General features: G+C 40.3%; 1 protein-coding gene across 4 annotated transcripts in view; it reads left to right on the top strand.

Annotated features, from left to right (window-relative positions):
* The window catches only part of SIRT1 (sirtuin 1), a 34,941-nt gene extending 9,126 nt beyond the window's left edge, over positions 1–25,815 (top strand). For 3 of the 4 annotated variants that reach the window (XM_055353682.2, XM_055353680.2, XM_055353681.2), the window contains exons 5-9: positions 14,199–14,346; positions 15,440–15,519; positions 16,657–16,843; positions 19,910–20,467; positions 23,700–25,815. In XM_055353682.2, the coding sequence (XP_055209657.1) occupies positions 14,199–14,346; positions 15,440–15,519; positions 16,657–16,843; positions 19,910–20,467; positions 23,700–24,028 (1,302 nt within the window). In that variant the 3' untranslated portion in view covers positions 24,029–25,815. Of the gene's footprint in view, positions 1–13,569; positions 13,695–14,198; positions 14,347–15,439; positions 15,520–16,656; positions 16,844–19,909; positions 20,468–23,699 lie in introns of all 4 variants that reach the window. The other variant, XM_019035045.4, reaches the window with a different exon arrangement.
* The last annotated feature ends 1,850 nt before the right edge of the window (positions 25,816–27,665 follow it).

The following is a 27,665-nucleotide window of genomic DNA, read 5'->3' as shown; positions in this document are numbered from 1 at the left end:
ACCCTGGGCAACAGAGCAAGAGTGTTGCCAAAATATATGTATGTTTTTTGAAGTTTTTACTTTTTTTTTTCTTTTTTTGAGAAGTAGTCTTCCTTTGTCCCCCAGGCTGGAGTGCAATGGCATGATCTTGGCTCATAGCAACCTCTGCCTCCCAGGTTCAAGTGATTCTCCTGCCTCAGCCTCCTGAGTAGCTGGGATTACAGGCGCCCGCTACCATGCCCAGCTAATTTCTGTATTTTTAGTAGAGACAGGGTTTCACCAGGTTGGCCAGGCTGGTGTTGAACTCCTGACTTGAGGTGATCCACCCTCCTCGGCCTCCCAAGGCGCTGGGATTATAGGCGTGAGCCACCGCGCCTGGCCAGTTTTTACCTTAATGTGGTTACTAAACAATTTAAAGTTATATGTATGTCTCACATTATGTGCCTATTGTACAGCTCTGCTTTAGCATAGAAAGTTTAATAATGCATTACACCATTCTCAAGAGATTGAGTCATTAGAAAACTGTTTTCTTTCCTGTATTTCAGTCTTTTGGAAAGAAATTACAAAATTTGTTATTGTTAAACTTGGAGGTATATATATTTGAAAGAGTCATTTTATTTTATTTTATTTTACTTTAAGTGCCGGGATACATGTGCAGAATGCGCAGGTTTGTTAACATAGGTATACATGTGCCATGGTGGTTTGCTGCATCTATCAACCTGTCATCTAGGTTGTAAGCCCCACATTCATTAGGTATTTGTCCTAATGCTTTTCCACCCCTTGCCCCCCACCTCCTGACAGGCCTCGGTGTGTGGTGTTCCCCACCCTGTGTCCATGTGTTCTTATTGTTCAACTCTCACTTATGAGTGAGGACATGCGGTGTTTGGTTTTCTGTTCTTGTGTTAGTTTGCTGAGGATGATGGCTTCCAGCGAAGGAGTCTTGTATTAGTGGCTTTTTCCCCACCTAATCGTTAGAAGTTGTGAATAGGGACTTCTTTAATGAATCCAGAAGTTAATGAACCTAGCTTTTTTTTTTTTTTTTTTTTTTTGGAGACGGAGTCTGGCTCTGTTTCCCAGGCTGGAGTGTAGTGGTGTGATCTCTGCTCACCATACAACCTCCACCTTCCGAGTTCAAGAGATTCTCCTGCCTCAGCCTTCCGAGTTGTTGGGACTACAGGCACGTGCTGCCATGCCTGGCTAATTTTTGTATTTTTGGTAGAGACGGGGATTCACTATGTTGGCCAGGTTGGTCTTGAACTCCTGACCTTGTGATCCGCCCATCTCAGCCTCCCAAAGTGCTGGGATTACAGGTGCGAGGCACCGCGCCCCGCGCCTGGCCGATGAACCTAAATTTTAACTGAACGGTGGCCTTATCTACTTTCAGACCATGTGGTATATTTACATGACTACAGGAGAAGCTTTGCTAATTCAGAATAAATTATGTTACTTAAATTGGCGACTGTCTTTAAAAAAAAAAGTGATTTTTTTGGATGCAGTAGTTCGTGCCTATAATCCCAGTGCTTTGGGAAGCTGAGATAGGAAGATCTCTTGAACTCAGGAGTTTGAGACCAGCCTGCGCAACACAGTGAGATCCTTATCACTACACCCCTCCACCCCATGTAATTTTTGTTTTATCCAGGTTGTGGTATATTAAATGGGCATTAGTGTAAAGTGGGAAAATTATATTAATTCTTGAATATGATTACTAAACTGAATTTGAAAAGTTTTCAGGCTATCAAGAGAATTTTTAACTTAAAACTTATATAATTTGAACTTTTTACTTCATATATCCGTAATGATGATGGTCATCTATATCTAGCTTTTAGAGCAGACAACTGGTTCATACCTGGATTAAATAAATAATGTAAAGTTATTTTTTGTTAATTATGGATTAGTGAAGATTTACTGTTTTAACCTACTCCTGCTAGTGGCACTACCGCATGGTTTTGAAGACCAGTGAAGTATGACTTAAAGGTTTCTTGAATTGGAGCTAGGACACTGGCATTTATAAAATCTCCACGTAGCACAGACATTGACACTATCAGAAGACCAGCAAGTAACTAGAAGTTACTTTGATCTTAAATCAACTACAAAAACTTGACTCACTAGTTATGGAGAATACATTTTTTATTGTTAAACTGAAAAAAAATTCAGTCACTTATAAGGTGTAACCTCTTCTAATCCTGTTTATATAAATTTATTTATTATTATAATTTTTTGAGATGGAGTCTTGCTCTGTTGCCAGGCTGCAGTGCATTGGCGCCATCTCGGCTCACTGCATCCTCCACCTCCCGGGTTCAAGCAATTCTCTTGCCTCAGCCTCCCAAGTAGCTGGGACTATAGGCACGTGCCATCACGATCAGCACTTTTAGTAGAGACGGGGTTTCACCATGTTGGCAAGGACGTGTCTCGTCGTGACCTCGTGATCCGCCCGTTTCAGCCTCCCAAAGTGTTGGGATTACAGGTGTGAGCCACAATGTCCAGCTGATAAATTTAATTTTGCTTTTCCGAGTTTTCATTTATGGTAATGGTTAAATCAGCTAGCCTTTACAGTTGTTACTCACATATAATTCTTTGTCCATCCTTTAATTCTCACATTGGGAACTGACTAAAAAAAGAAAGCTTCCAGTCTGGGCACAGTGGCTCACACCTGTAATCCCAGCACTTTGGGAGGCCGAGGTGGGTGGATCACCTGAGGTCAGGAGTTCAAGACCAGCCAACACAGCAATACCCTGTCTCTAATAAAAAATACAAAAATCAGCCAGGCTTGGGTGGCGGGTGCCTGTCGTCCCAGCTATGCAGGAGGCTGAGATGGGGAGAATTGCTTGAAGCCAGGAGGTGGAGGTTGCAGTGAGCCGAAAGCGCTTAAGGAGAAATAAGTAAGGATAAAGAGTGCAGGATAGTATCCTGACACGGAGGATGGGGAGGGTATGTAAATATAGTCGATATTTTACTGAATTTCTAAATATTACAAGAATAGAATATTCATAGGATAACCTAAGCTTTTCTGTGAGTCAGTGTACTAGGCAGAAAGTTCACTAAAGTGGTTTATGATTTTTGCTACTTATGAGAAAACATTAAAAATGAAGCCATGAAAAGGAAATATTGGTGAAATTTAGATACTTCAGAAGGAAAGAGAGACTTTCTTTTTTTTTTTTGGAAAGAATTTCTATACCATCTATTATATCATTGATTGTATGTGATTATTGAGAATTAACTTAAGTTTTTTTTTGAGACAGAGTTTTGCTCTTGTCACCCAGGCTGGAGTGCCGTGGTGAGATCTCGGCTCACTGCAACCTTCACCTCCCGAGTTCAAGTAATTCTGCTGCCTCAGCCTACTGAGTAGCTGGGATTACAGGTGCCCATCAGCACGCCCAGCTAATTTTTGTAATTTTAGTAGAGACGGGATTTCACTATGTTGGTCAGGCTGGTCTCGAACTCCTGACCTCTGGTGATCCGCCTGCCTAGGCCAAAGTGCTGGGATTACAGGCGTGAGTCTCCCATGCCCAGCCCTTAAATTTCATTTAGACTGGAAATTTCAAGTAATGGAGAGGTGTGTTAAGGAAGTTATTGCTCTGTTAGAGCAGTTTCTTAAATTTGGCACTATTGACATTTTGGGCTGGATTTTTCTTTTTGTTTCTGAGATAGTTTCACTCTGTCAAGCCATCACAGCTCGTTGCAGCCTTGAACTCCTGGGCTCCTGCCTGAGCCTCCTGAGTAGCTGAGACCATAGGCGCGTACCACATACCTAGCTAAATGTGTTTTTGACTTTCTTTTTCTTTGTAGAGTCAAGTTCTCACTATGTTGTCCAGGCTGGTCTTGAAATCCTGGGTTCCAGCAATTCTCCTGCTTAGCCTTACAGAGTGTCGGGATTGTAGGCATAGGCCACTGCACCCGGCCTTGGGCTGATGTTTATTTGCTATGGGGAACTTTCCTGTGCGTTGTAGGATGTTTGGCAATGTCCCTGGCCGGCCAGGTGCAGCGGCTCACACCTGTAATCCCAGCACTTTGGGAGGCTGAGGTGGGCGGATCACTTGAGGCTGGGAGTTCAGAAGAGACCAGCCAACATGGTGAAACCCTGTCTCTACTAAAAATACAAAAATTAGCCGGGTGTGGTGACACACATGAGAATCACTTGAACTCAGGAGGCTGAGTTTGCCGTGAGCTGAGATCGCGCTGCTGTACTCCATCCAGCCTAGGTGACAAAGCAAGAATCTGTCTCAAAAAAAAAAAAAAAAATTCGCTGGTCTCCACCTACGAAATGCCATTTGTATCCCCACCCCAAGTCCTGACAATAAAAAATGTCTTCAAAATGTTCCTTGCAAAATTGCTCATTGAGGCTAACTGAGGTGGCTCACGACTTTAATCCCAGCCCTTTGGAAGGCCGAGGCTGGCAGATCACTTAAGCCCAGGTGACTGGCCCTGGCCAACTTGGCAAAACCCTGTCTCTACTAAGAATACAAAAAATAGCCAGACGTGGTGGTGCACACCCGTAATTCCAGCTACTCGGGAGGCTGAGGCAGGAGAATCACTTGAACCTGGGAGGCGGAGGTTGCAGTGAGCCGAGATCGCACCACTCTATTCCAGCCTGATTGACAGAGTGAGACTCCATCTCAAAAAAAAAAAAAAAAAATTACTCTCTGAGCACCAGTGTGTTACAGTGTGCTTAGCTGTGGTACCACTTTGGATTCTTTCACACAAGAACAGTTAAGGCCAGTTTTAAAGCTGTGGGGCCATTTCTGAACTGTATTTTGTTTTTTTTGTTTGGAGATGAAGTTTCACTCTTGTTGCTCAGGCTGGAGTGCGATGGTGTGATCTCGGCTCACTTGCAACCTCCGCCTCCCAGGTTCAAGCAATCTCCTGCCTTAGCCTCTTGAGTAGACTTGATTATGGGATTTTGGCTCACTGCAACCTCTGCTTCCCAGGTTCAAACAGTTCTGCCTTAGCCTGCTGAGTAGCTGGGATTACAGGTGCCCGCCACCATGCTTGGCTAATTTTGTATTTTTAGTAGAGACGGGGTTTCACCATGTTGGCCAGGCTGGTCTTGAACTCTTGACCTTGTGATTGACCCACCTCTGCCTCCCAAAGTGCTGGTATTACAGGCATGAGCCACTGTGCCTAGCCAATTTTTTGAATTTTTAGTAGAGATGGGGTTTCATCATGTTGGCCACGCTGGTCTCAAACTCCTGACCTCAGGTGATCCACCCACCTTGGCCTCCTAAAGTTCTGGGATTACAGGCGTGAGCCACTTCGCCCAGCCTGCACTGTGTTCTTATCCTGCATAATGACTTAAATTGATAATAAGTTGTGGTCATGGTTCTCAGAAACCTAAAATAATTCACTGATGTTAATAAAAATGAGTGGTTGTATTTAGAGTCAAGGCGAAACTGAATTAGGATGTATAAAATACCTTTTTTTTTTTTTAAGTAGGACTGTTGTTCGGCTGGGCATGGTGGCTCACGCCTGTAATCCCAGCACTTTGGGAGGCCACAGGGCGGTCAAAAGTTTGAGACCAGCCTGACCAACATGGTGAAACCCTGTCTCTACTAAAAATACAAAAATTAGATGGATGTGGTGGCGCATGCTGTAATCCCAGCTACTCAGGAGGCTGAAGCAGGAGAATCACTTGAACCCAGGAGGCGGAGGTTGCAGTGAGCTGAGATGGCGCCACTGCACTCCAGCCTGGGCGAGAGAGTGAGACTCTGTCTCAAAAAAAAAAAAAAAAAAAAGAAAAGGGACTATGTTCAAAGAGTGTATTTTCTGTCCCATACTGAATTCACTGTTCTTTCCCTAGTGATTAAAATACAAGAAAAGGTAGAGGGAGAAACACGAACTGAATTTTACGAACTTAATTCCAAGAATGTATTTTTACATTTATTCAAAAAATTATTATTTTATTGATAATATCCAAACATACCAGATTATGTATTAATAGTTAAAAATTTGAGTTCTAGAACAAGCTTATTAAAAATCAACGTCAGTAAAAAGAAAATAGATGGTAGTCACAGTGCCATTCATCTGAAAATAATGTTTTAATACTCACATGTATATGGATTATATATCTATACGTTTATAGTATTGTAGCTGGATTTATGTTACATTTTTAGCATAAAATTTGGCTTTTGCTGGGCCCAGTGGCTTGCGATTGTAGTCCCAGCAACTCAGGAGGGTAAGGTGGGAGGATTGCTTGAACCAAAGAGTTTGAGGCTGCAGTGAGCTGTGACCTCACCTCTGCACACCAGCCTGAGTGACAGAGCAAGACCCATCCCTGAAAAGAAAAAACTTGGCTGTTTTACTTTGCTTTCAATTTGTAGTATATTCTACTTAATATAATAAACTTACTTTCTGTGAGGTGCTTGAATACTTTTTAATGGTTATTTATGAAGTGGTGAACTGTAATTCTGTATTTGTACATTTGGATGTACAAATAGTGTTGCTACAGTTGTCCTTTTTTGGTATGTCTCCAGTGTTCTTAGGATAAATTCCTGAAAGTGAATTTCAGTTTTGAATTTCAGAGAAACATGTCAAAGTTCTTCTTTAAGCCTTTAAGTCTCCTGATATGTTTTGTCATATTGCAGCTTGGAAAGGTTGAAATAAAATCTTCTATTAGGGCTGGGTGCAGTGGCTCATGCCTGTCATCCGAGCACTTTGGGATTTAGCTGATTTGGCTGATTTATCATGCCACTGCCACCTGTATCCACCCAAAATCCACAAGAACCCCAGAATACATTCTTAGCATTAAAAAAAAAAGTTATATAAATATATATAATTATATATATATTTGAGACAGGGCCTGTCTCTGATACCCAGACGTGTGCAGTATCTTTCAAAAATCATATATCTATATATAGTTTGCCCCTTCCTTCAGTCTTTGCTGCCCCTAATATCTGTCCTTAATGGTTACCATGGTGACACTCTTGGAAATCATTCAGGGGGAAAAAAAATTTGTGTTGGGATAGGGGAGGGATGTCAGCATAAGTTTTTAATACTTGATAAATGATTGCCAACAGAATCAAAAACACCTTGTTTTCTATCTTTTTTCACCATATAATATTCTTGAGAATAATTTCGTAACAGCACTTAACAGATATACCTTATTTTTCAAAGAAGGCTGTGTAGCATTCTATTTTAAAGTTGTTTCACAGTGTATGAGTCTCCTATTGATAGGTATCTGCGTTTTTGTCTTTTTGATCTAGGGTTGTTTTTAAGGCAGTTTAAAAACTATAGTAAGTAAAAGAGGCCAGGTGCGGTGGCTCACACCTGTAAACCCAGCACTTTGGGAGGCCGAGGCGGGCGGATCACTTGAGGTAGGAGTTCGAGACCAGCCTGGCAAACATGGTGAAACCCTTCTCTACTAAAAATACAAAAAATTAGCCGGCCGTGGTGGCAAGCGCCTGTAGTCCCAGCTGTTTGGAAGGCTGAGGGAGGAGAACCGCTTGAACTCGGGAGGCGGAGGTTGCAGTGAGCCAATAATATGCTGCTGCACTCCAGCCTGGGCAACAGAGCGAGACTCTATCTCAAAAATAAATACAATTTTAAATAAAATGATAAAAATAAAGCAGCACCCAGCTTTATTATTTATTTATTTATTTATTTTTTGAGACAGAGTCGCACTCTGTCGCTCAAGTTGGAGTGCGGTGGTGCCATCTTGGCTCACTGCAACCTCTGCCTCCCGGGTTCAAGTGATTCTCCCGCTTCAGCCTCCCAGGTAGCTGAGATTACAGGTGTGTGCCACCACGCCCAGCTAATTTGTATTTTTAGTAGAGATGGGGGTTTCACCATGTTTGCCAGGCTGGTCTTGAACTCCTAACCTCAGGTGATCCGCCCACCTTGGCCTCCCAAAGTGCTGGGATTATAGGTGTGAGCCGCCGCGCTTGGCTCAGCATCTTATTTTTTGAGACAGGGTCTCCTTCTGTTATCCAAGCTGGAGTGTAGTAGTGTGATCTTACAGCTCACTGCAGCCTCCAACTCTTGGGCTCAAATGATTCTCCTGTCTCAGCCTGCCAAGCAGCTAGTACTACAGGTGTGCACCACCATGCCCTGCTGTTTTTTTGTTTTTTTTTGTATGGACAGTCTTGCTATGTTGCCCAGGCTGGTCTCAAACTCCTGAGCTCGAGTGATTCTGCTGCCTCAGCTACTCAAAGTGCTGGGATTGTAGGCGTTAACTACCAGGTTAGGCCTGTTCTGTTTTTATTAGCGTGGATGACTGCTGGTTACTACTGGCCGTTTGTATATCCTTGAATTACCTCTTTGTTTTTAGCCATTTTTCTCCATTTGGGTGCTTTTTCACAGTGACTTCTGGGAATATTATGTTCTTTTCTTTTGCTTTACCTTTCAAATTTTATTTTTATGGATATATAATAGTTGTACGTGTACATTATATATTCTTGAAGAGTTAGGCTTATTGGGATTCCAGCCTTTAGTAATCCCATGAAGGTGAGCAAACTGAAATGTACTTACTAGTCTTAGTCATTTGGTTCGTAATATGTAATAGAAATGGTGCTTATCCTAAAAGAAAAATAGAAAACTTGAGGGTGAAGGATCAGAAATTGAAGACAGTAAATACTGCATAGAGGTTTAAATGCTAGGGTTTTAAGTTTTCTTTTTTTTTTTTTTTTTTGAGATAGTCTTGGTCTGACACCCAGGCTGGACTGCAACCTCTGTTCCCTGGCCTCAAGTGATCCTCCCACCTTAGCCTCCTGACTAGCTGTGACCACAGATGTGCACCACCATGCCCGGCTATTTTTTTTTGTATTTTTGGTAGAGATGGGGTCTCGCCATGTTGCCCAATCCAGTGCTGGATTTTCATATCAAAACAGGGCTCTGCTACTTACTTGCTCTTGTGACCAAAATGGCAAGTTAGGTTTGTTTTGTATTTGTTTTCATCTGCATCGGGGTATATGTTCACAGCTGGATCAGCAAACTTTCTGTAGTAAGGTAGGGTCTGGTAGTAAATATGTAGTATGCTTTGCAGACTGCATAGGGTCTCTGTCATATGTTCTTTGTTTTCTTTACAGCCTTGAACAAATTAAAAAACCCAGTCCTCAGCCTTGTCTGTAGCATAATAAAGAGGAAAGTAAAAGTGCTTATGTTATATGTGGTACATACTAAAATTTATTAAGTGGCGACTGGCAGTTTAACTAATTGACATTCTCTTGTGTTAGGTTAATACAGGGGTTGGCGTACTATGGCCTCAGTCCTAATGTGGCCCACTCCATGTTTTTGTATAGGCTGTGAGCTAAGCATTAAGCATTAATTTATTACTTAAATCAACAAAGTTTATGTGGTGTACAACATGATGTTTTGATGTGTGTACATTATGGAATGGCTAACTCAAGCTAATATTCATTACTTCACATACTTTTTTTTTGGTGGTGAGAACATTTAAAATGTACTCTTAATAGTTTTCAGGTATACAATATTTGTTTTTGTTTTTGTTTTGAGACGAAGTCTCGCTCTTGTCCCCAGGCTGGAGTGCAGTGGCGCTATCTTGGCTCACTGCAACCTCCGCCTCCCAGGTACAAGCGATTCTCCTGCCTCAGCCTCCCAAGTAGCTGGGATTACAGGCGCCTGTCTCCACGCCCGGCTAGTTACTGTATTTTTAGTAAAGACAGGGTTTCACCATGTTGGCCAGGCTGGTCTCAAACTCCTGACCTCAGGTGATCCGCCTGCCTCGGCCTCCCAAAGTGCTGGGATTACAGGCGTGAGCCACCGCGCCCGGCTACAATATGTTCTTAATTATAGTCAGCAATAGATCTCCTGAACTTATTCTTCCCAACGTCTTCCCAATCCCACCTCCACCCCCTGCTAATAATTTAATTTTAAATGACTGGGGAAAAAATTGAAAGAACTGTTTCATGACACTTGAACATTATATAAAATTTTCATGTCAGTGTTCATAAATACAGACTTTTATTAGAACATAGCCATACTGTTTATATATTGAAATACAGTTGAATTTGTCATATGACCAATTTACTAGTATTGATTAAGATGTTGAGCGGTTTATTCAAGTGTGGTTTTGTGGAATGAAAGAGACAGGAGGGATTATGAGGACTCTCCTTAGCAGGATTGATGCATTTCACTTTTTTTGACAGGAAGGAAAGTTTAGGTTCTATTTTCTCAGCAACTCTACTTAACTACCTCCATCTGAACTATATATAGGAGGGGGTGGATATCAGCAAAGATTAACATCAGTAAATTTTGATGAATTCTCTAAAAATTCTGATTTTTAAAGAGGGAATTTTGGCTGGGCACAGTGGCTCACACCTGTAATCCTAAGCACTTTGGGAGGCCAAGGCAGGTGGATCACCTGAGGTCTGGAGTTTGAGACCAGCCTGGCCAACATGGCGAAACCCCGTCTCTACTAAAAACAAATTAGCTGAATGTGGTGGCGCGCACCTGTAGTCCCAGCTCCTTGGGAGGCTGAGGTGGGAGAATTGCCTAAAGCCAGGAGAGGTGGAGGTTGCAGTGAGCCGAGATTGTGCCATTGCACTCCATCCTGGGTGACAGAGCGAGACTCAAAAAAAAAGGTGGGTGTGAATTTTGTTATGTTGTGCGGGCTGGAGTGTAGTGCCCATCCATTGGCACGATCATAGAGTACTACAGCTCCCTAACTCCCAGACTCAAGTGATTCTCCCTCCTCTGTCTCCCCAGTAGCAGGAACTACAGGCCTGTGCCACCATGCCCAGCTTTCTTAGTCTTGAGGGACTGCATTTACACCTATGCCTTTTACTAGGGTCTTTTATTCATATTGCTAGAAATTTGGAGAAGAAAGAAAGGCATAATCTCTGGAGAAAAGCCATTATTTCTGCAGATAGTTCTTTTTTTTTTTTTGAGACGGAGTCTTTCTTTGTCGCCCAGGCTGGAGTGCAGTGGTGTGATCTAGGCTCACTACAAGCTCCACCTCCTGGGTTCACGCCATTCTCCTGCCTTAGCCTCCCGAGTAGCGGGACTACAGGCACCCGCCACCATGCCCAGCTAATTTTTTTTTGTATTTTTTAGTAGAGACGGGGTTTCACCATCTTAGCCAGGATGGTCTCGATCTTCTGACCTTGTGATCTGCCGACCTCGGCCACCCAAAGTGCTGGGATTACAGGCGTGAGCCACCACATCCGGCCAATTTCTGCGGATAGTTCTAAGCTTTAGTTTTGACCACGTTGGTTGCCTATGGCCAATTCCTGGATTATTTACATGTTTCCAGACACAGCTATGTGAAAGCAGGGTTTGTTTTAATAGTGTTTTGAGCCTTTGATTCCAGTTCTGCTTCCACTCTTGGTCTATAAGGATCCCTATGGCAGCAACAGAATGGCCCAGCCCTCATGATTGGTTGCTTAAAAAGGCTTTAGGATATTCAAACTGGGTGGCCTGTCTTGCTTGGAATAGGACTAAGCATGTCACACTTTCACCATGGAAGAGTTAATCCATATTCTATCTGTAAGTTGTATCTCCAGTCATTGGTTTTCAGTAAGTGGTCCTATCTTAGGAGGAGTGGTATATTAGAACAGTCCTTCCAGAGTAATTTTTTTCATTATTTCAGATTCCTTTTAGTTTTTTTTGTTTGTTTTTTTTTTTTTAAAGGCTCTCACTCTGTCACCCAGGCTGGAGAGCAGTGATACGATCATAGCTCACTGGAACCTCTACCTCCCTGGGCTCAGGTGATCCTCCCACCTCAGCCTTCTGAGTTTCTGGGACTACAGGCATGAACCATGAGGCCCAGCTAATTTTTGTGATTTTTGTGTTTTTTGTAGAGTCAGGGTTTCTCCATGTTGCCCAGGCTGGTCTCGAACTCCTGGTCTCAAGTAACCTGCCCGCCTCGGCCTTCCAAAGTGCTGGGATTAGAGGTGTGAGCCACCACACCTGTACTACTACTTTTAGTTTGAACACTATATTTAAATCTAATAATTCAGACATGGCCCATTTCATACTTGACAGAAAGTATGAGTCAAAGACTCAAATCATTCAGATTCTCACATATGTAAAACATACGCTTGGCCGGGTGCAGTGGCTCACGCCTGTAATCCCAGCACTTTGTGAGACCAAGGTGGGCGGATCACCTGAGGTCAGGAGTTCAAGACCAGCCTGACCAACATGGAGAAACCCCGTCTCTACTAAAAATACAAAATTAGCTGGGGTGGTGGCACATGCCTGTAATCCCAGCTATTCAGGAAGCTGAGGCAGGAGAATCACTTGAACCCGGGAGGTGGAGGTTGTGGTGAGCTGAGATCGCGCCATTGCACTCCAGCCTGGGCAAAAAGAGCGAAACTCTGTCTCAAAAAAAAAAAAAAAAAAAAAAAAGCAGGCTTATAAAATAAAACAAAAATGTCCTTTATGATTTGTCTTAAAGGTAGTTGAATTAATAAGAGCTAAATCTAGTGTCCCATACATCTTTGTGTTTCTTACTCTACCCTTTAGAAAGGGTGGGGGTGGACGTGGATAAGGCACACAGTTAATTCAGGGACGGTGGAGTCTTGGTACTTGCTCTTTTTCCCTGACCTTGCTTTGGAGTTATTTTATTTTTTAAATTCTGCATTTGGCATGCTATTATCACTTGCTTACTACTATAGGTCCTGTTTTATCTGTTGCCTAGCATATTCTCATAGTGCCTAAAATACTCTAAAAGCTATTTCCAGAAGGAGCTTTAATGAGACATACAATGCTTAATCTCTCAAATGTAAATGTACTAGAAAAAAGCATTCTGGGGAAGAAAACAGTGGTTGATTTAACTGAACTCACTTTTCCAAAACAGTGGCTTTTGATTTATTAAGCTTTATTAAGCTTTTCCCTTGCTACTATATGCACTCTCTATTTCTTAAATTGCAAAGAGTTATTCATGAAATTTGTGATAAATATTTGAATCTAAGGTAACGTTTTTGGATTCTTTATACTAGGTTTTTAGCAGCATGTGGACATGTATGTGATAGCTGTTAACGGAATTCACTTAAGTTTTACTTAGAAGCCTGGGTAGTAGAACCTAGAAGTTGCAGTGGGAATTTTTTTTTAATTTGAAAGATTAAATAGGTAAAAAGTCATCTTTAATCTCTATTAAACTTTTTTGTATAATGTCAGAAGTGAAAGTTCCCCACATCTGCTTACAGCCTGTTTGTATCCTTCCTGACTTGATTGATTAAATGGACATCTCTATATACATGTGCATATAATTTCAATTTTTGCTTAGTAACAAAAACAAAAGTTATACATACTGGTGACTAATTTGCTTTTTTCACGTATGTCATGAACCATTTTCCAGGGCAGTTCATCTAGATCTCCCTCATTCTTTTTAATGGCTACATATTCCACTATTATGGATGTACCATATTTATACAACCGGTTCCCTATTGATGGACATATGGTTGTGTCTAGTTTTTTGCTAGCATTGTGATAGATTAGAGCCTGTAATGAATGGTAAGGAAGTAAGTAGATGATAGCACTACTACTTTGAAGGAAAAAGTAGAGAATAAACTTCCTTTGCCATAGTCACTTACTAAATGAAATTTAATAAAAACACTGTCAAAAGTTGGGAGGACCAAAATTGATACTTTTTCTCTGATCTTTTTGCCATGTGTATATCTGAATTCTTTGTTTTTAAAGAAGAAACAGCATTGAAGCATTATTTGGGGGGAAAAACACACACACAAAATCCAGCAACTCAGCATTCATGAGCAACTCTATACTATACCAGTATGTGCCTGTGCAGTGGAAGGAAAACAATTTTGGTAAGGATTAAAACTTTAGCTTTAAACTTCCAGCAGGTTGATATTCTAATGAATGATAAATCAAAAAAAAATTTTAAATATTCCTGTATTGACAGTGCTTTTTTTTTTTTAAATCACCCTACCTTGATATCTGTAATTTTAGTTTAAACTTTCCCATTTTTCTTTAAAGAAAAAAATCTGAATTTGCAGCCAACAAAAATTAGATATCCTAAGGTTGTATTACTTCTGACTTTTATTAAAATATCAACATTTCTTAGAGATGTTTATGGGCCGACTTTGTCTTTTTCTTCAAGGGGCCAAGTTCACTAATTGCTGAGTTTTATGCATATGACAGCAACCGTCCTTTTGTAGGTGTGTGTCACATCCATCTAGATACTTTAAAATGCTCATCTATTTCATTTTTAAAATTATGTGTGTGGGATTATCAGTATTTTTTTGTTAAACATATGACATCTGTAGTTTATTTCACTAATGTAAATTTTTTCTACCTTTTGCTTGATATAGGAAATATATCCTGGACAATTCCAGCCATCTCTCTGTCACAAATTCATAGCCTTGTCAGATAAGGAAGGAAAACTACTTCGCAACTATACCCAGAACATAGACACGCTGGAACAGGTTGCGGGAATCCAAAGGATAATTCAGTGTCATGGTTAGTAAACTTCAGAGTGGTTTTCTGTAATTTATTTTAGTTTTATAGGAAGATATTTCCTATAAAGCTGACTGCCATCGAGAAGTGGAGATAAAGCATTATTTAATCATGTTATCTCGTTTATCGATAACCTCAGAAAAGTAGAAAACAAAAATAATAAAAACAGAAGTATTGGCCTTGACAGTTAATTATAGAAAACCTCAGATATTAATTTGCTTTTGATTTCAAAAGATGCTGCAGTTGCATGCATTCAGTTATTTTAAATAATCTTTTCTGGCTGAGTGCAGTGGCTCACGCCTGTAATCCTAGCACTTTGGGAAGCCGAGGCGGGCAGATCCCATGAGGCCAAGAGTTCGAGAACAGCCTGGCCAACATGGTGAAACCCCGACTCTACTAGAAATACAAAAATTAGCCGGGCATGGTGGCAGGCGCCTGTAATCCCAGCTACTCAGGAGGCTGAGGCACGAGAATCACTTGAACCTGGGAGTTGGAGGTTGCAGCGAGCCAAGATTGCACCATTGCGCTCCAGCCTGGGAGACAGTGAGACTCTGTCGAAAAAAAAAATTCTGAATACAAGAGTAGTATTAGCTGTTAATGAAGAAATGTGACATCTTTAGTTTATGAAACTAAAAGAACTGGATAGTTGAGATGTACAGGATTCAGAGATTCAGAAATGTTTAATATAAAACAAGTATCAACAGGCCATTAGGTATCTAAAGTGTTTCTAAGAACTGCTGAGCTAAGGTAATAGAGTTGGAACTGTCCAACTCTGCAGGATTTTAGCCCTGGAGGAGTGAGCTGTTACAGTTTTGTTAAAAAGAGTAGCTTTAGAAGGCATCATTATATTAGTGTCTCAGAGGTTGAGAATCATATTCATTCTATGTATAAATATATAAATTCTTCATCCCCTAGATTCTCCTGTAGTATATCACAAAATCTGCAGTGTGTTCTGAGCTTTAAAATCAAAGTTAAAAACAAAAACAAAAATCCTTAAACCCTCTTAACATTTGTGATGTTAAACTTTATAACGTTGTGGTGTGTTCAAGAAACAAATACTTCTTTAATAAAGCATATATATGTTGGTTGTTTTTAGGTTCCTTTGCAACAGCATCTTGCCTGATTTGTAAATACAAAGTTGACTGTGAAGCTGTACGAGGAGATATTTTTAATCAGGTAATTTGTTGCCCGTATTTTAGGAATTGTTCATGTCTCTGAAGTATTTCTTCTTTTGCCTCAAAATCCTTTTTTACCCCTTTAAAATATATATGGTACAGAAAGATTCAGGAAGAAAATAGTTAGCAATTGGGAATTTTGGTAAAATACACGAGAACCTTTCAATACCTTATATAGAAAACAGCCCTATAAAGTCTCTTAAAATTATGAAATTGTCTTCTTAGTATCTAAGCCGAACGTAAAATGTCAGATCATAAGCAAGTTGTTGTTGTAGTAGTTTTTCTCCTTCCTCTCCCTTTTTGTGCCTGTCAGATTTGGACCTTAAATTAGTTGTGGTAATCTTCTAAAATTATTTCATACATGTTCATTGCCAAAAAATATAGGAAAATGTAGCAGAAAATAAAAATTATCCAGAAATATGTCCTGTGTGCTTAGCAATATATGGAGGTAATCATGTCATTACGAAAGAGGAAGAATAGTATATTAAAATGGAGTCATTGGTCGGGTGCAGTGGCTCATGCTTGTAATCCCAGCACTTTGGGAGGACGAGGTGGGTCGATCATTTGAGGTCAGAAGTGAGACCAGCCTGGCCAACATGGCAAAACCCCGTCTCTCCTAAAAATACAAAAATTAGCCTGGCATGGTGGCATATGCCTTTAATCTCAGCTGCTTGGGAGGCTGAGGCAGGAGAATTATTTGAACTCGGGAGGTGGAGGTTGTAGTGAGCTGAGATCATGCCACTGCATTCCAGGCTGGGCAACAGAACAAGACTCCATCTCAAATAAATAAAATGGAATCATTTTATTTGACGAATGTCTATTTTTTTTGGAAAGGATCAATTCCCATTTAGTGTATATACACACATTGTGTTTTTCCTCTTAATATATGATGAACTCTTCAATGTCAAGTGTTTTTCTACATAGATATTATAACAAGAGCATAGTATTTCATTGTTTCATAGTATGTTAATAAACTACCCATCATTGACAGTTGCTGTTTATCCATAGCTTTTCTGTTTTTTTTTTTTTTTTTTTAATAATTCTGAAATGTATTCTTAGAGGTATGGAAATGTTGACTATTTCTAACTTGGGCTTACTCTTTGCTTCTCTACCTCAACCAAAATCTGAAAATATGTAGGTAGTTCCTCGATGTCCTAGGTGCCCAGCTGATGAACCGCTTGCTATCATGAAACCAGAGATTGTGTTTTTTGGTGAAAATTTACCAGAACAGTTTCATAGAGCCATGAAGTATGACAAAGATGAAGTTGACCTCCTCATTGTTATTGGGTCTTCCCTCAAAGTAAGACCAGTAGCACTAATTCCAAGTAAGTTGGTGATGGTTTTTGGAGAACATTTCTATATATAATGTCATGGGTTGTGGGTCTGTATAATAGACGCTAGTAATCTTAACTCTGCTTCTGTTTGAAAGAGTGGTGAAGAGCTAATTTTAGAAATTGTTTGTTTGTTTGTTTATTGAGATGGAGTTTCCCTCTTGTTGCCCAGGCTGGAGTGCAGTCGCGTATCTCGGCTCACTGCAACCTCCGCCTCCCGGGTTCAAGCGATTCTTCTGCCTCAGCCTTCTGAGTAGCTGGGATCACAGGCGTCCACCAACATGCCTGGCTAGTTTTTGTATTTTTAGTATAGACCGGGTTTCACCATGTTGGCCAGGCTGGTCTCGAACTCCTCAGCTCAGGTGATCTGCCTGTCTCTGCCTCCTAAAGTGCTGGGATTACAGGCGTGAGCCCCCATGCCTGGCCAGAAATTCTTTATTTTTAGTAGAGATGAGGTCTTGCTGTGTTGCCCAGGCTGGATTCGAACTCCTGGGCTCAAGTGATCCTCCTGCCTCAGCCCCTTGAGTAGCTAGGATTACAGGCACGAGCCTCCACATCTGGCTGAACTGTTTTTTTAGGTGGCGTTGTTCATTGAGACTGGTGAATCTGACATTTTGATGGGGGGTGGAGGGTTGTCAAAACACAAGTAATGTTGGTGGCTCGTGCCTGTAATCTCAGCGCTTTGGGAGGCCGAGGTAGGTGGATCGCTTGAGGGCAGCAGTTTGAGACCAGCCTGGCCAACATGGTGAAACCCTGTCTCTACTAAAAATACAAAAATTAGCTGGGCATAGTGGTGTGCACATGTAGTCCCAGCTACTTGGGAGGTTGGGGCATGAAAATCGCTTGAACTCAGGAGGCAGAGGTTGCAATGAGCCGAGATTGTGCCACTGCACTCCAGCCTGGGTGACAGAGTGGGACTCTGTCTCAAAAAATCAAAAACAAAAAAACCCAGAAGTAATGCTAAACTCTACTTCTAATTTATGTGAAAAATTAAGACAAAGGTAGAGTTTAACTTAGACTTTTTGGTGGAATGTGTTTTTAATGTTGCAAGGGTTAGCATCAATTAATTTATGAAATGGTCCTTTATCCTTATATTTTTTTATTACAGTTTTGATCTTTCAAATTTAATTGATTTCACATTTAATAAATTCAAATGTATAGTTTGGTAGAAGGTAGAAGTGTAACATACCATGTAAGATGGAATTTGGGGGCTCAGAATGATTGGTTCATTCTTGTCGTAGTAACATCCATGCCATAACGGTGATATGTCCATATAGTTTACCCAAAAGGGTGTGTATATAAAAGTGTTCACATAAAATTTAAATCCCTATTACTCTCAGGAAAATTTCTTTGTCATATATATTCTCATACTGTCTGTTTCCTCCTCTAGTTTAGAATCAGAGGAGGAGAGAGAGAGATTGCAGTTGCATCAGATGTGTCCTTTCATAAGTGAGGGAAAGAGAAGAGGAAAAATATTAAATCCCTAGCCAGAGAATTGAATTAGACCCCACATCAGCAGTCAAGGCAGCCAGAGTAAACAGTTGGAAGAAACATGGAGTCAAGCTCTTCAATTTTGTGTCTATCCCATATCTCGTGGCTTTAGCAGTTAACTCAGTCTTACCTAATTAGCTGTGAAATTCTGTTAAAGTAGAATACAAGACAATTTGCAATTAAATGAAACATGAAAATTTAATATACAAATCTCTTTGTTCTTGAGTTGCTCTTCTTAAAGCAAAATCAAAGGCACTCTGCTTAAAAGCTTTTCTTTTTATTTTTTAGAGATGGGTGTCTTGCTGTAGCTCAGGCTGGAGTGCAGTGGTGCAGTTTCAGCTCACTGCAGCCTTCAACTCCTGGGGACAAGCAGTCCTTCCACTTCAGCTTCCTGAGTAGTTAGGACCAGAGGCGCACACCATGCTTGGCAAATTTTTAAATTTTTTTTTGTAGAAACGGGATTCACTTTGTTGCCCAGGCTGGTCACAAACTCCTGGCCTCAAGTGATCCTTCCTCCTCTGCCTCTCAAAGCATTAGGATTACAGGCATGAGCTACCATGCCTGGTCCTTAAAAACTTTTCTTTCAAAAGCTTTCTGTGGGATAGTATGATGTGTTGCAAAGATAATTAAAAAAAGAAACAGGTTTATAATAGCGTAGAATATGTTTATATGACTTTTTCCCTCCCCCCTCCCCTCCCTCCCTCCCTCCCTTCCGTTTGTCCTTCCTTCCATTCATCCTTCCTTCCGTTAGTCCTTCCTTCTGTCCATCCTTCCCGTCCGTTCTTCCTTCCTTCCTTCGTCCATCCTTCTGTCTGTCCTTCTTTCCGTTCATCTGTCCGTCCTTCCTTCCTCCCACCCTCCCTCCCTCCCTCCTATCCTCCCTCCCTCCCTCCTATCCTCCCTCCCTCCCTCATTGCCCAGGCTGGAGTGCAATGGCATGATCTCGGCTCACTGCAGTCTCCCGTGTTCAAGCAGTTCTCCCAAGTAGTTGGGATTAGAGGCATGCGCTACCACACGCCCGGCTAATTTTGTGTTTTTAGTATAGAGATGGGGTTTCACCATGTTGGTCGGGTTGGTCTTGAACTCCTGACCTCAGGTGATCCGCCTGCCTCGGCCTCCCAAAGTGCTGGGATTACAGGCGTGAGCCACCGTACCCGGCTCACCTTCTTTATATCAGGAGCTACTTAAGTAGAACATTTATGTGCCAAGAACTCTTCTGTGCACTTGACTAACTCATTTAATCCTCACCACAGTCTTGTGGAGAGGTACTATTATTATCCCCATTCTGCAGACAAGGAAATTTGAGGTTCAGAGTGGGAAAGTCTGGGAAGATTGCTCAGGGGTAACCAGGTGATAGGAGCAGAACTTGAGTGTTTTATAAAAGACACTTAACTGCCCATCTGCTTGCTTGATGAAATGTAATGGCTTGGTTAAGTATTTAGTGCGTGGGTCTTTTTTGGGAATTTGGAGCTCAAGCCCTTGTTGGATTTTTGCGTAATGTATCTGTTGTGGTTTTATTAGCTTACTTCCTCCTCCCTTTTTCTAACTCTATTTTTCACCCTATTTTAGGTTCCATACCCCATGAAGTGCCTCAGATATTAATTAATAGAGAACCTTTGCCTCATCTGCATTTTGATGTAGAGCTTCTTGGAGACTGTGATGTCATAATTAATGAATTGTGTCATAGGTTAGGTGGTGAATATGCCAAACTTTGCTGTAACCCTGTAAAGCTTTCAGAAATTACTGAAAAACCTCCACGAACACAAAAAGAATTGGCTTATTTGTCAGAGTTGCCGCCCACACCTCTTCATGTTTCAGAAGACTCAAGTTCACCAGAAAGAACTTCACCACCAGATTCTTCAGTGATTGTCACACTTTTAGACCAAGCAGCTAAGAGTAATGATGATTTAGATGTGTCTGAATCAAAAGGTTGTATGGAAGAAAAACCACAGGAAGTACAAACTTCTAGGAATGTTGAAAGTATTGCTGAACAGATGGAAAATCCGGATTTGAAGAATGTTGGTTCTAGTACTGGGGAGAAAAATGAAAGAACTTCAGTGGCTGGAACAGTGAGAAAATGCTGGCCTAATAGAGTGGCAAAGGAGCAGATTAGTAAGCGGCTTGATGGTAAGAAAGGCAGTCGAACCATTTTGAAAGTATAAATGTCATAACAGTATTTCCAAAAAATTAGCTATTTCGGCAGGTTAATCGATAGGGTAGCTTTATGTAGTTGATTCTGTTTAGAGAAACTGTACAGTTCGTAATCAGAAAGGTAAATCTTCTGGTATCTTAACATGATATGGAGAAGGAAGTGTTTTAATAGTGCTCTGTATGTTGTGTTTCTCTAGGGGATGGAAAAATAAGAATGGGTTATTAGCTGGCAGAAATGATGACAGATTTGAGTGCTTACTGTAGGTCAGCTGCTTTACATATGTTACCTGATTTTAATCTGAGGTAGGAACTATTACTCTTCTGCAGGTGGGAAAACTCAGGACCATAGAGGTTAAATACCTCATGCACAGTAACTACTAAGAAGTGGAAGAACCAGATTAAAATCCAGTCTATTTATGCTTAGAGCCTGCCCCCTTAACTACTATGCGGTGTTGTCTCAGATGTAGAACACATGTTTGTTTTCTCTGAGGACTTAGAAAAAACACGCGTGATTCTTCTCCACTGAATATAGGAATAGTTTCTACCCTGTTTAGAACATGCGTAGTCTTTATCAATAAGTGTTAACTGACATGTGAAATCACTTTCTACTCTTTGGAAGCCGATGTTTTAAGTCCAAGTAGTCTGTATGGTGGAAATTCCTAACTTATGTTAAAAAAAAGAAAACCACTGTAACTTAGCTGTAACAGTCTTATATAACTTAGAACTTTAAGTCTCATTCCATTTACCATACTTGGCGAAAACTGACAAATTTTAGACAACTGTATTTGAGTATTCCAGTCATTTGCTGTAAATACATTTTAGTTCAGTTGAATAAACCTTTGGCCTTTTTCATATTAGGCACTGTGGTAAGTTATGGAGACACAGTGATTAATGTTGTGTATAATTATAAATGTGGGTGATACTCATTAATACTTTGGTATAGGTGCTGCTGAAGAACAAAGGACTTTATTATTGTTTTGAACAAAACATCACCCAAAAGGTAGATTTTTTTTTTTTTTTTTTTTTTTGTGACGGAGTCTCACTCTGTCGCCCAGGCTGGAGTACAGTGGCACGATCTCAGCTCACTGCAACCTCCGCCTCCCAGGTTCAAGAGATTCTCCTGCCTCAGCCTTCTGAGTAGCTGAAATTACAGGCATGCGCCAGCTTGCTCGGCTGATTTTTGTAGTTTTAGTAGAGACGGGGTTTCGCCATGTTGGTCAGGCTGGTCTCAAACTCCTGACCCCATGATCCATCCACCTCGGCCTCCCAAAGTGCTGGAATTACAGGCGTGAGCCACGGCGCCCAGCCCCAAAAGGTAGATTCTACTTGGAGATTAGATTACAGAAGGCTTTCTAAGGAGCAAAATATTTAACAATAAGTAGGGATTTAAAAAGAGCAGACGTGTTCCCAGGGGAAACTAGAAAAAGCATAGAGGAATGCTTACGTTTGCAAATTGTGGCAGAAGTCAGAAAGTAGAAAAATTGCTACTGACTTAGATACACAGTTGTCTCTAGCGTATACAAAGTCTACCTATGCACTAAGACTTGCACTGGGAACTTTTCTTGAATGTCATTTTGACAGATGTGTCAAACGGACAATCTCTTTGCCCAGGAAACAGAGTTAACCTGGAACAGTCATTTTTTTTTTTTTTTTTTAAATTTATTTTTTGAGACGGAGTTTTGCTCTTGTCATCCAGGCTGAAGTACAATGGTGTGATCTCGGTTCACGGCAACCTCCGCCTCCCGGGTTCAAGCGATTCTCCTGCCTCAGCCTCCAGAGTAGCTGTAGCTGAGACCACAGGCGCATGCCCTCATGCTCAGCTATTTTTTTTTTTTTTTTTTTTAGTTTTTGTAGAGACAAGGTCTTGCCATGTTGCCCAGGCTGATACCAAACTCCTGGGCTCAAGCAGTCTGCCAGCTTTGGCCTCCCAAAGTGCTGGGATTACAGGTGTAAGCCACTGTGCCCTGCCTGTGGTGTCTTAGGAAACTGATGAGTACTATGTGTCTGTTGTAATAGAGGGAAATAAGTGGTTTTCACAGTGATTTGTAGTGGACTGTGAAATTTTAGGGATTCAGGTCAGAATTGTCACACAGGTTGTAGTCAGGGTGAGAACTGGGTCATGATGCAGTATGAAAAAGTTTGAGAGCCACTTTGGAGAGAACTTGAGATAGGCCACCTACCAGTGTGGTAACCAGGCTTTTGAGAATTCGTCTGGGATACGTTACAATAAATACTACATTTATTATGTGTGAAGAGATGTTAAGTTAGGGACATACTGTGAATTCAAGGATAGAAAGCTTTTCCATGAGTTTTTAGGGATCCTACTCTTTCACTTAAACCCCAAATGGCCAAGCTAGGATTGATTTGGTGTGCTGTAGAAAGAACTTCATTGGTATTCATGGATTCAAATTACATCTTAGAGGAGTTTTCAAAAGCGTCTTAGACTGTATGTGTATATACACACACATTCTGAAGCAGTAGGTGGGTCGTGGGGCCTGAGATCTCAGGTGAATCTAAATTTAGGTTCACAGGTGATACTGTAGATTCACAGTGTCTACAGAGTACACTATGAATTTGTGGTGACTACATTGTTGACAAAATATTTTAGGTTTATAATCAGAAAAAAGTTAAAATAGTTAATGAAGATGCTTTAAAAGCCTGTGTACTTTAGAGAAGCTACTTAACACAAATTGGGTATCTAATGTAGGCTGGGCCGGATACTTCATTTTCATCAAATCTTTTTAAAATAATTGGTGAAATAACCTTTATTGAATATGGTTTTCTACATTTTTCACACTTCCCTCCTTCATAGGGTTGTGAAAATTTATTTCATATTCTAGATGAGGAAATTGAGGCACAGAGGTACACTTACAAAGATACAATAAATGGCAGAACTAAGATTTGAACCCAGGCCTAAGTGTATTGCTTGTATTTATTTAATTAATTAATTTTTAAGAGACAGGGCCTCACTCTGTTGCCTAGGCTGGCCCTTGAACTCCTGGGCTCAAGCAGTCCACCTGCCTCAGCCTCCTGAGTAGCTGGGACTGCAGGCACACCATGCCTCCCAGTTGTTTTTAAACACTAATAGTAGTCTTTCATAAGGACACTTATAATAAAGGCAGAGCTGGAACCCACACTTCATTCCAGACTGCTCAGACTGAGTTAGTGTTAGAAAACTGAAAGTAACATTTTTATTACTGTATTTCAGGTAATCAGTATCTGTTTTTGCCACCAAATCGTTACATTTTCCATGGCGCTGAGGTATATTCAGACTCTGAAGATGACGTCTTATCCTCTAGTTCTTGTGGCAGTAACAGTGATAGTGGGACATGCCAGAGTCCAAGTTTAGAAGAACCCATGGAGGATGAAAGTGAAATTGAAGAATTCTACAATGGCTTAGAAGATGAGCCTGATGTTCCAGAGAGAGCTGGAGGAGCTGGATTTGGGACTGATGGAGATGATCAAGAGGCAATTAATGAAGCTATATCTGTGAAACAGGAAGTAACAGACATGAACTATCCATCAAACAAATCATAGTGTAATAATTGTGCAGGTACAGGAATTGTTCCACCAGCATTAGGAACTTTAGCATGTCAAAATGAATGTTTACTTGTGAACTCGATAGAACAAGGAAACCAGAAAGGTGTAATATTTATAGGTTGGTAAAATAGATTGTTTTTCATGGATAATTTTTAACTTCATTATTTCTGTACTTGTACAAACTCAACACTAACTTTTTTTTAAAAAAAAAAAAAGGTACTAAGTATCTTTAATCAGCTGTTGGTCAAGACTAACTTTCTTTTAAAGGTTCATTTGTATGATAAATTCATATGTGTATATATAATTTTTTTTGTTTTGTCTAGTGAGTTTCAACATTTTTAAAGTTTTCAAAAAGCCATCGGAATGTTAAATTAATGTAAAGGGAACAGCTTATCTAGACCAAAGAATGGTATTTTCACTTTTCTTTGTAACATTGAATGGTTTGAAGTACTCAAAATCTGTTACGCTAAACTTTTGATTCTTTAACACAATTATTTTTAAACACTGGCATTTTCCAAAACTGTGGCAGCTAACTTTTTAAAATCTCAAATGACATGCAGTGTGAGTAGAAGGAAGTCAACAATATGTGGGGAGAGCACTCGGTTGTCTTTACTTTTAAAAGTAATACTTGGTGCTAAGAATTTCAGGATTATTGTATTTACGTTCAAATGAAGATGGCTTTTGTACTTCCTGTGGACATGTAGTAATGTCTATATTGGCTCATAAAACTAACCTGAAAAACAAATAAATGCTTTGGAAATGTTTCAGTTGCTTTAGAAACATTAGTGCCTGCCTGGATCCCCTTAGTTTTGAAATATTTGCCATTGTTGTTTAAATACCTATCACTGTGGTAGAGCTTGCATTGATCTTTTCCACAAGTATTAAACTGCCAAAATGTGAATATGCAAAGCCTTTCTGAATCTATAATAATGGTACTTCTACTGGGGAGAGTGTAATATTTTGGACTGCTGTTTTCCATTAATGAGGAGAGCAACAGGCCCCTGATTATACAGTTCCAAAGTAATAAGATGTTAATTGTAATTCAGCCAGAAAGTACATGTCTCCCATTGGGAGGATTTGGTGTTAAATACCAAACTGCTAGCCTAGTATTATGGAGATGAACATGATGTAACTTGTAATAGCAGAATAGTTAATGAATGAAACTAATTCTTATAATTTATCTTTATTTAAAAGCTTAGCCTGCCTTAAAACTAGAGATCAACTTTCTCAGCTGCAAAAGCTTCTAGTCTTTCAAGAAGTTCATACTTTATGAAATTGCACAGTAAGCATTTATTTTTCAGACCATTTTTGAACATCACTCCTAAATTAATAAAGTATTCCTCTGTTGCTTTAGTATTTATTACAATAAAAAGGGTTTGAAATATAGCTGTTCTTTATGCATAAAACACCCAGCTAGGACCATTACTGCCAGAGAAAAAAATCGTATTGAATGGCCATTTCCCTACTTATAAGATGTCTCAATCTGAATTTATTTGGCTACACTAAAGAATGCAGTATATTTAGTTTTCCATTTGCATGATGTTTGTGTGCTATAGATGATATTTTAAATTGAAAAGTTTGTTTTAAATTATTTTTACAGTGAAGACTGTTTTCAGCTCTTTTTATATTGTACATAGTCTTTTATGTAATCTACTGGCATATGTTTTGTAGACTGTTTAATGACTGGATATCTTCCTTCAACTTTTGAAATACAAAACCAGTGTTTTTTACTTGTACACTGTTTTAAAGTCTATTAAAATTGTCATTTGACTTTTTTCTGTTAACTTACATTGTTTAAGGTATATAATTTTTAAGTCTTGCAGAATTTGTACAGCTTCGAATTCTCTAGTATTAGATGCTTTCTTTCTCATACTACATTTCTTCATTTGGTTTATTACATTAGTCTCACCAGACCAGTACTTGCAAACACTGATGGTGCTGATCGTAGCAGGTGATGCATCACCACCAATCATTTCAAAAACTATTTCAGCCATTCTAGGCTAGAGGCCTGAGCAAGTAAAACATGGAGAAAAGCCAGGGCAGGGTCTAAGAAGGGTGTGACATGTCCTATGATAAAGGACCAGGAGTTTGGGATTTGAGAGAGAACAGGAAGTGGTGGATAGTGAAAATCCATCTGATGCAAAGGCTGTGTTAACTGAAAATCTGTTCTGGGATGCTAGGTCTTTCAAGTCTGAAGACTGCAGACCACATTTGGTATCAACTTTCTGAGGCTGACCTGAGAACCTACTTAAGCCATTAAAGGTTTTGAGGGAGAAAGTATTACTGAAGAGGCCAGCAGTGTACCCCTTAAAAGGTATGTGTAACTTGGTCGGGTGCAGTGGCTCACGCCTGTAATCCCAGCACTCTGGGAGGCATACGCGGGTGGACCACCTGAGGTCAGGAGTTCAAGACCAGCCTGGCCAACATGGCGAAACCCCGTTTTTACTAAAAATACAAAAATTAGTCGGGTGTGGTGGCGGCACCTGTAGTCCCAGCTACTTGGGAGGCTGAGGCTGGAGAATTGCTTCAACCCAGGAGGTGGAGGCTGCAGTGAGCCAAGATCGCGCCACTGCACTCCAGCCTGGTGACAGAGCAAGACTCCGTCTCAAAGAAAAGTATATGTAATGAATAAAGCTTTAGCAATTTCCTGTTCCCAGTTCTGCCTCCCTCCCCAGCAAACTTTCTAGGTAGACCTGTCCTGTATATTGTTAGCACTAGAGAAATTACCTGTAAGATGATATCCTCAAAATATTACAAAATTAAGGAAGATTCTATATATGCACAAATTGAAGAAGTCAGGTAGTTGATACTTTTAAAGGTACATAGTCAATTTAAGTGGTCGAAAGGTATTTGGCAAAACCTAATTTAACTCAAGCCCTATGCATAACGTTATTGCTGAACCACTGGCTAATGCAGCATGTACTGTATTTCACTGATTGTAATACCCTAATTAATGTCACATGGTTTAATTAGCGTTTTTTTTTGTAGTGGTACATAAAATGACGGTGGACCTTCAATCAATGGTGTTTTACATAATCCCCAGCTAAGCTTTATTTGAAACACAACTTCTGACCTGTAATCTAGAAAGGGGTGGGGGAGTATGTATACGTATGTACACCAAAACCTCTCCCCCAAGAAGTGAACAAAGATCTAAAGCCATTCTAGGCCTTCAGCTCAAACTAGGATACTAGTAGAAAGTACAGAAAAATGGTCTAATGACCTCCCCACCTTTTGAAGTGACTGTCAAATGAGACTATTAAAAACCACTTGAAAACTTTTAAAAAGCAAGAATAGCCTGAGACCTCTTAGAAATACAGATTTAATTGGTGTAAGGTGGGGTTTGTGCAGAGTATTAAAAACACCCCCAGGCGATTCAAAAGTATAGCCAGATTTGAGAAACACCCTTAGCTGGAAAAGAGTTGAGGAGCTCTGTTTTGACGACTTTTAACATACACTCCTTAGGGCTGGCCTAAAAAAGGAGGTTAACTTACATTAGCCTCAATTCCCAAATTTTACCTAGAAATGCTTCATAAATTAGGTAATTTGGGGTTCATAAGCAAACACGGCAGAGTAGGGAGCTATCAAAATAGAGTGAATTCTTCAGCAAAGGAGGACAAAACTACCATAAGGCATT

This window comes from Gorilla gorilla, chromosome 8, assembly GCF_029281585.2.
Source record: "Gorilla gorilla gorilla isolate KB3781 chromosome 8, NHGRI_mGorGor1-v2.1_pri, whole genome shotgun sequence".
NCBI lineage: Eukaryota > Metazoa > Chordata > Mammalia > Primates > Hominidae > Gorilla > Gorilla gorilla.
Note: the sequence above shows the minus strand (reverse complement) of the source record. Positions and strands in the feature narration are given on the sequence as shown.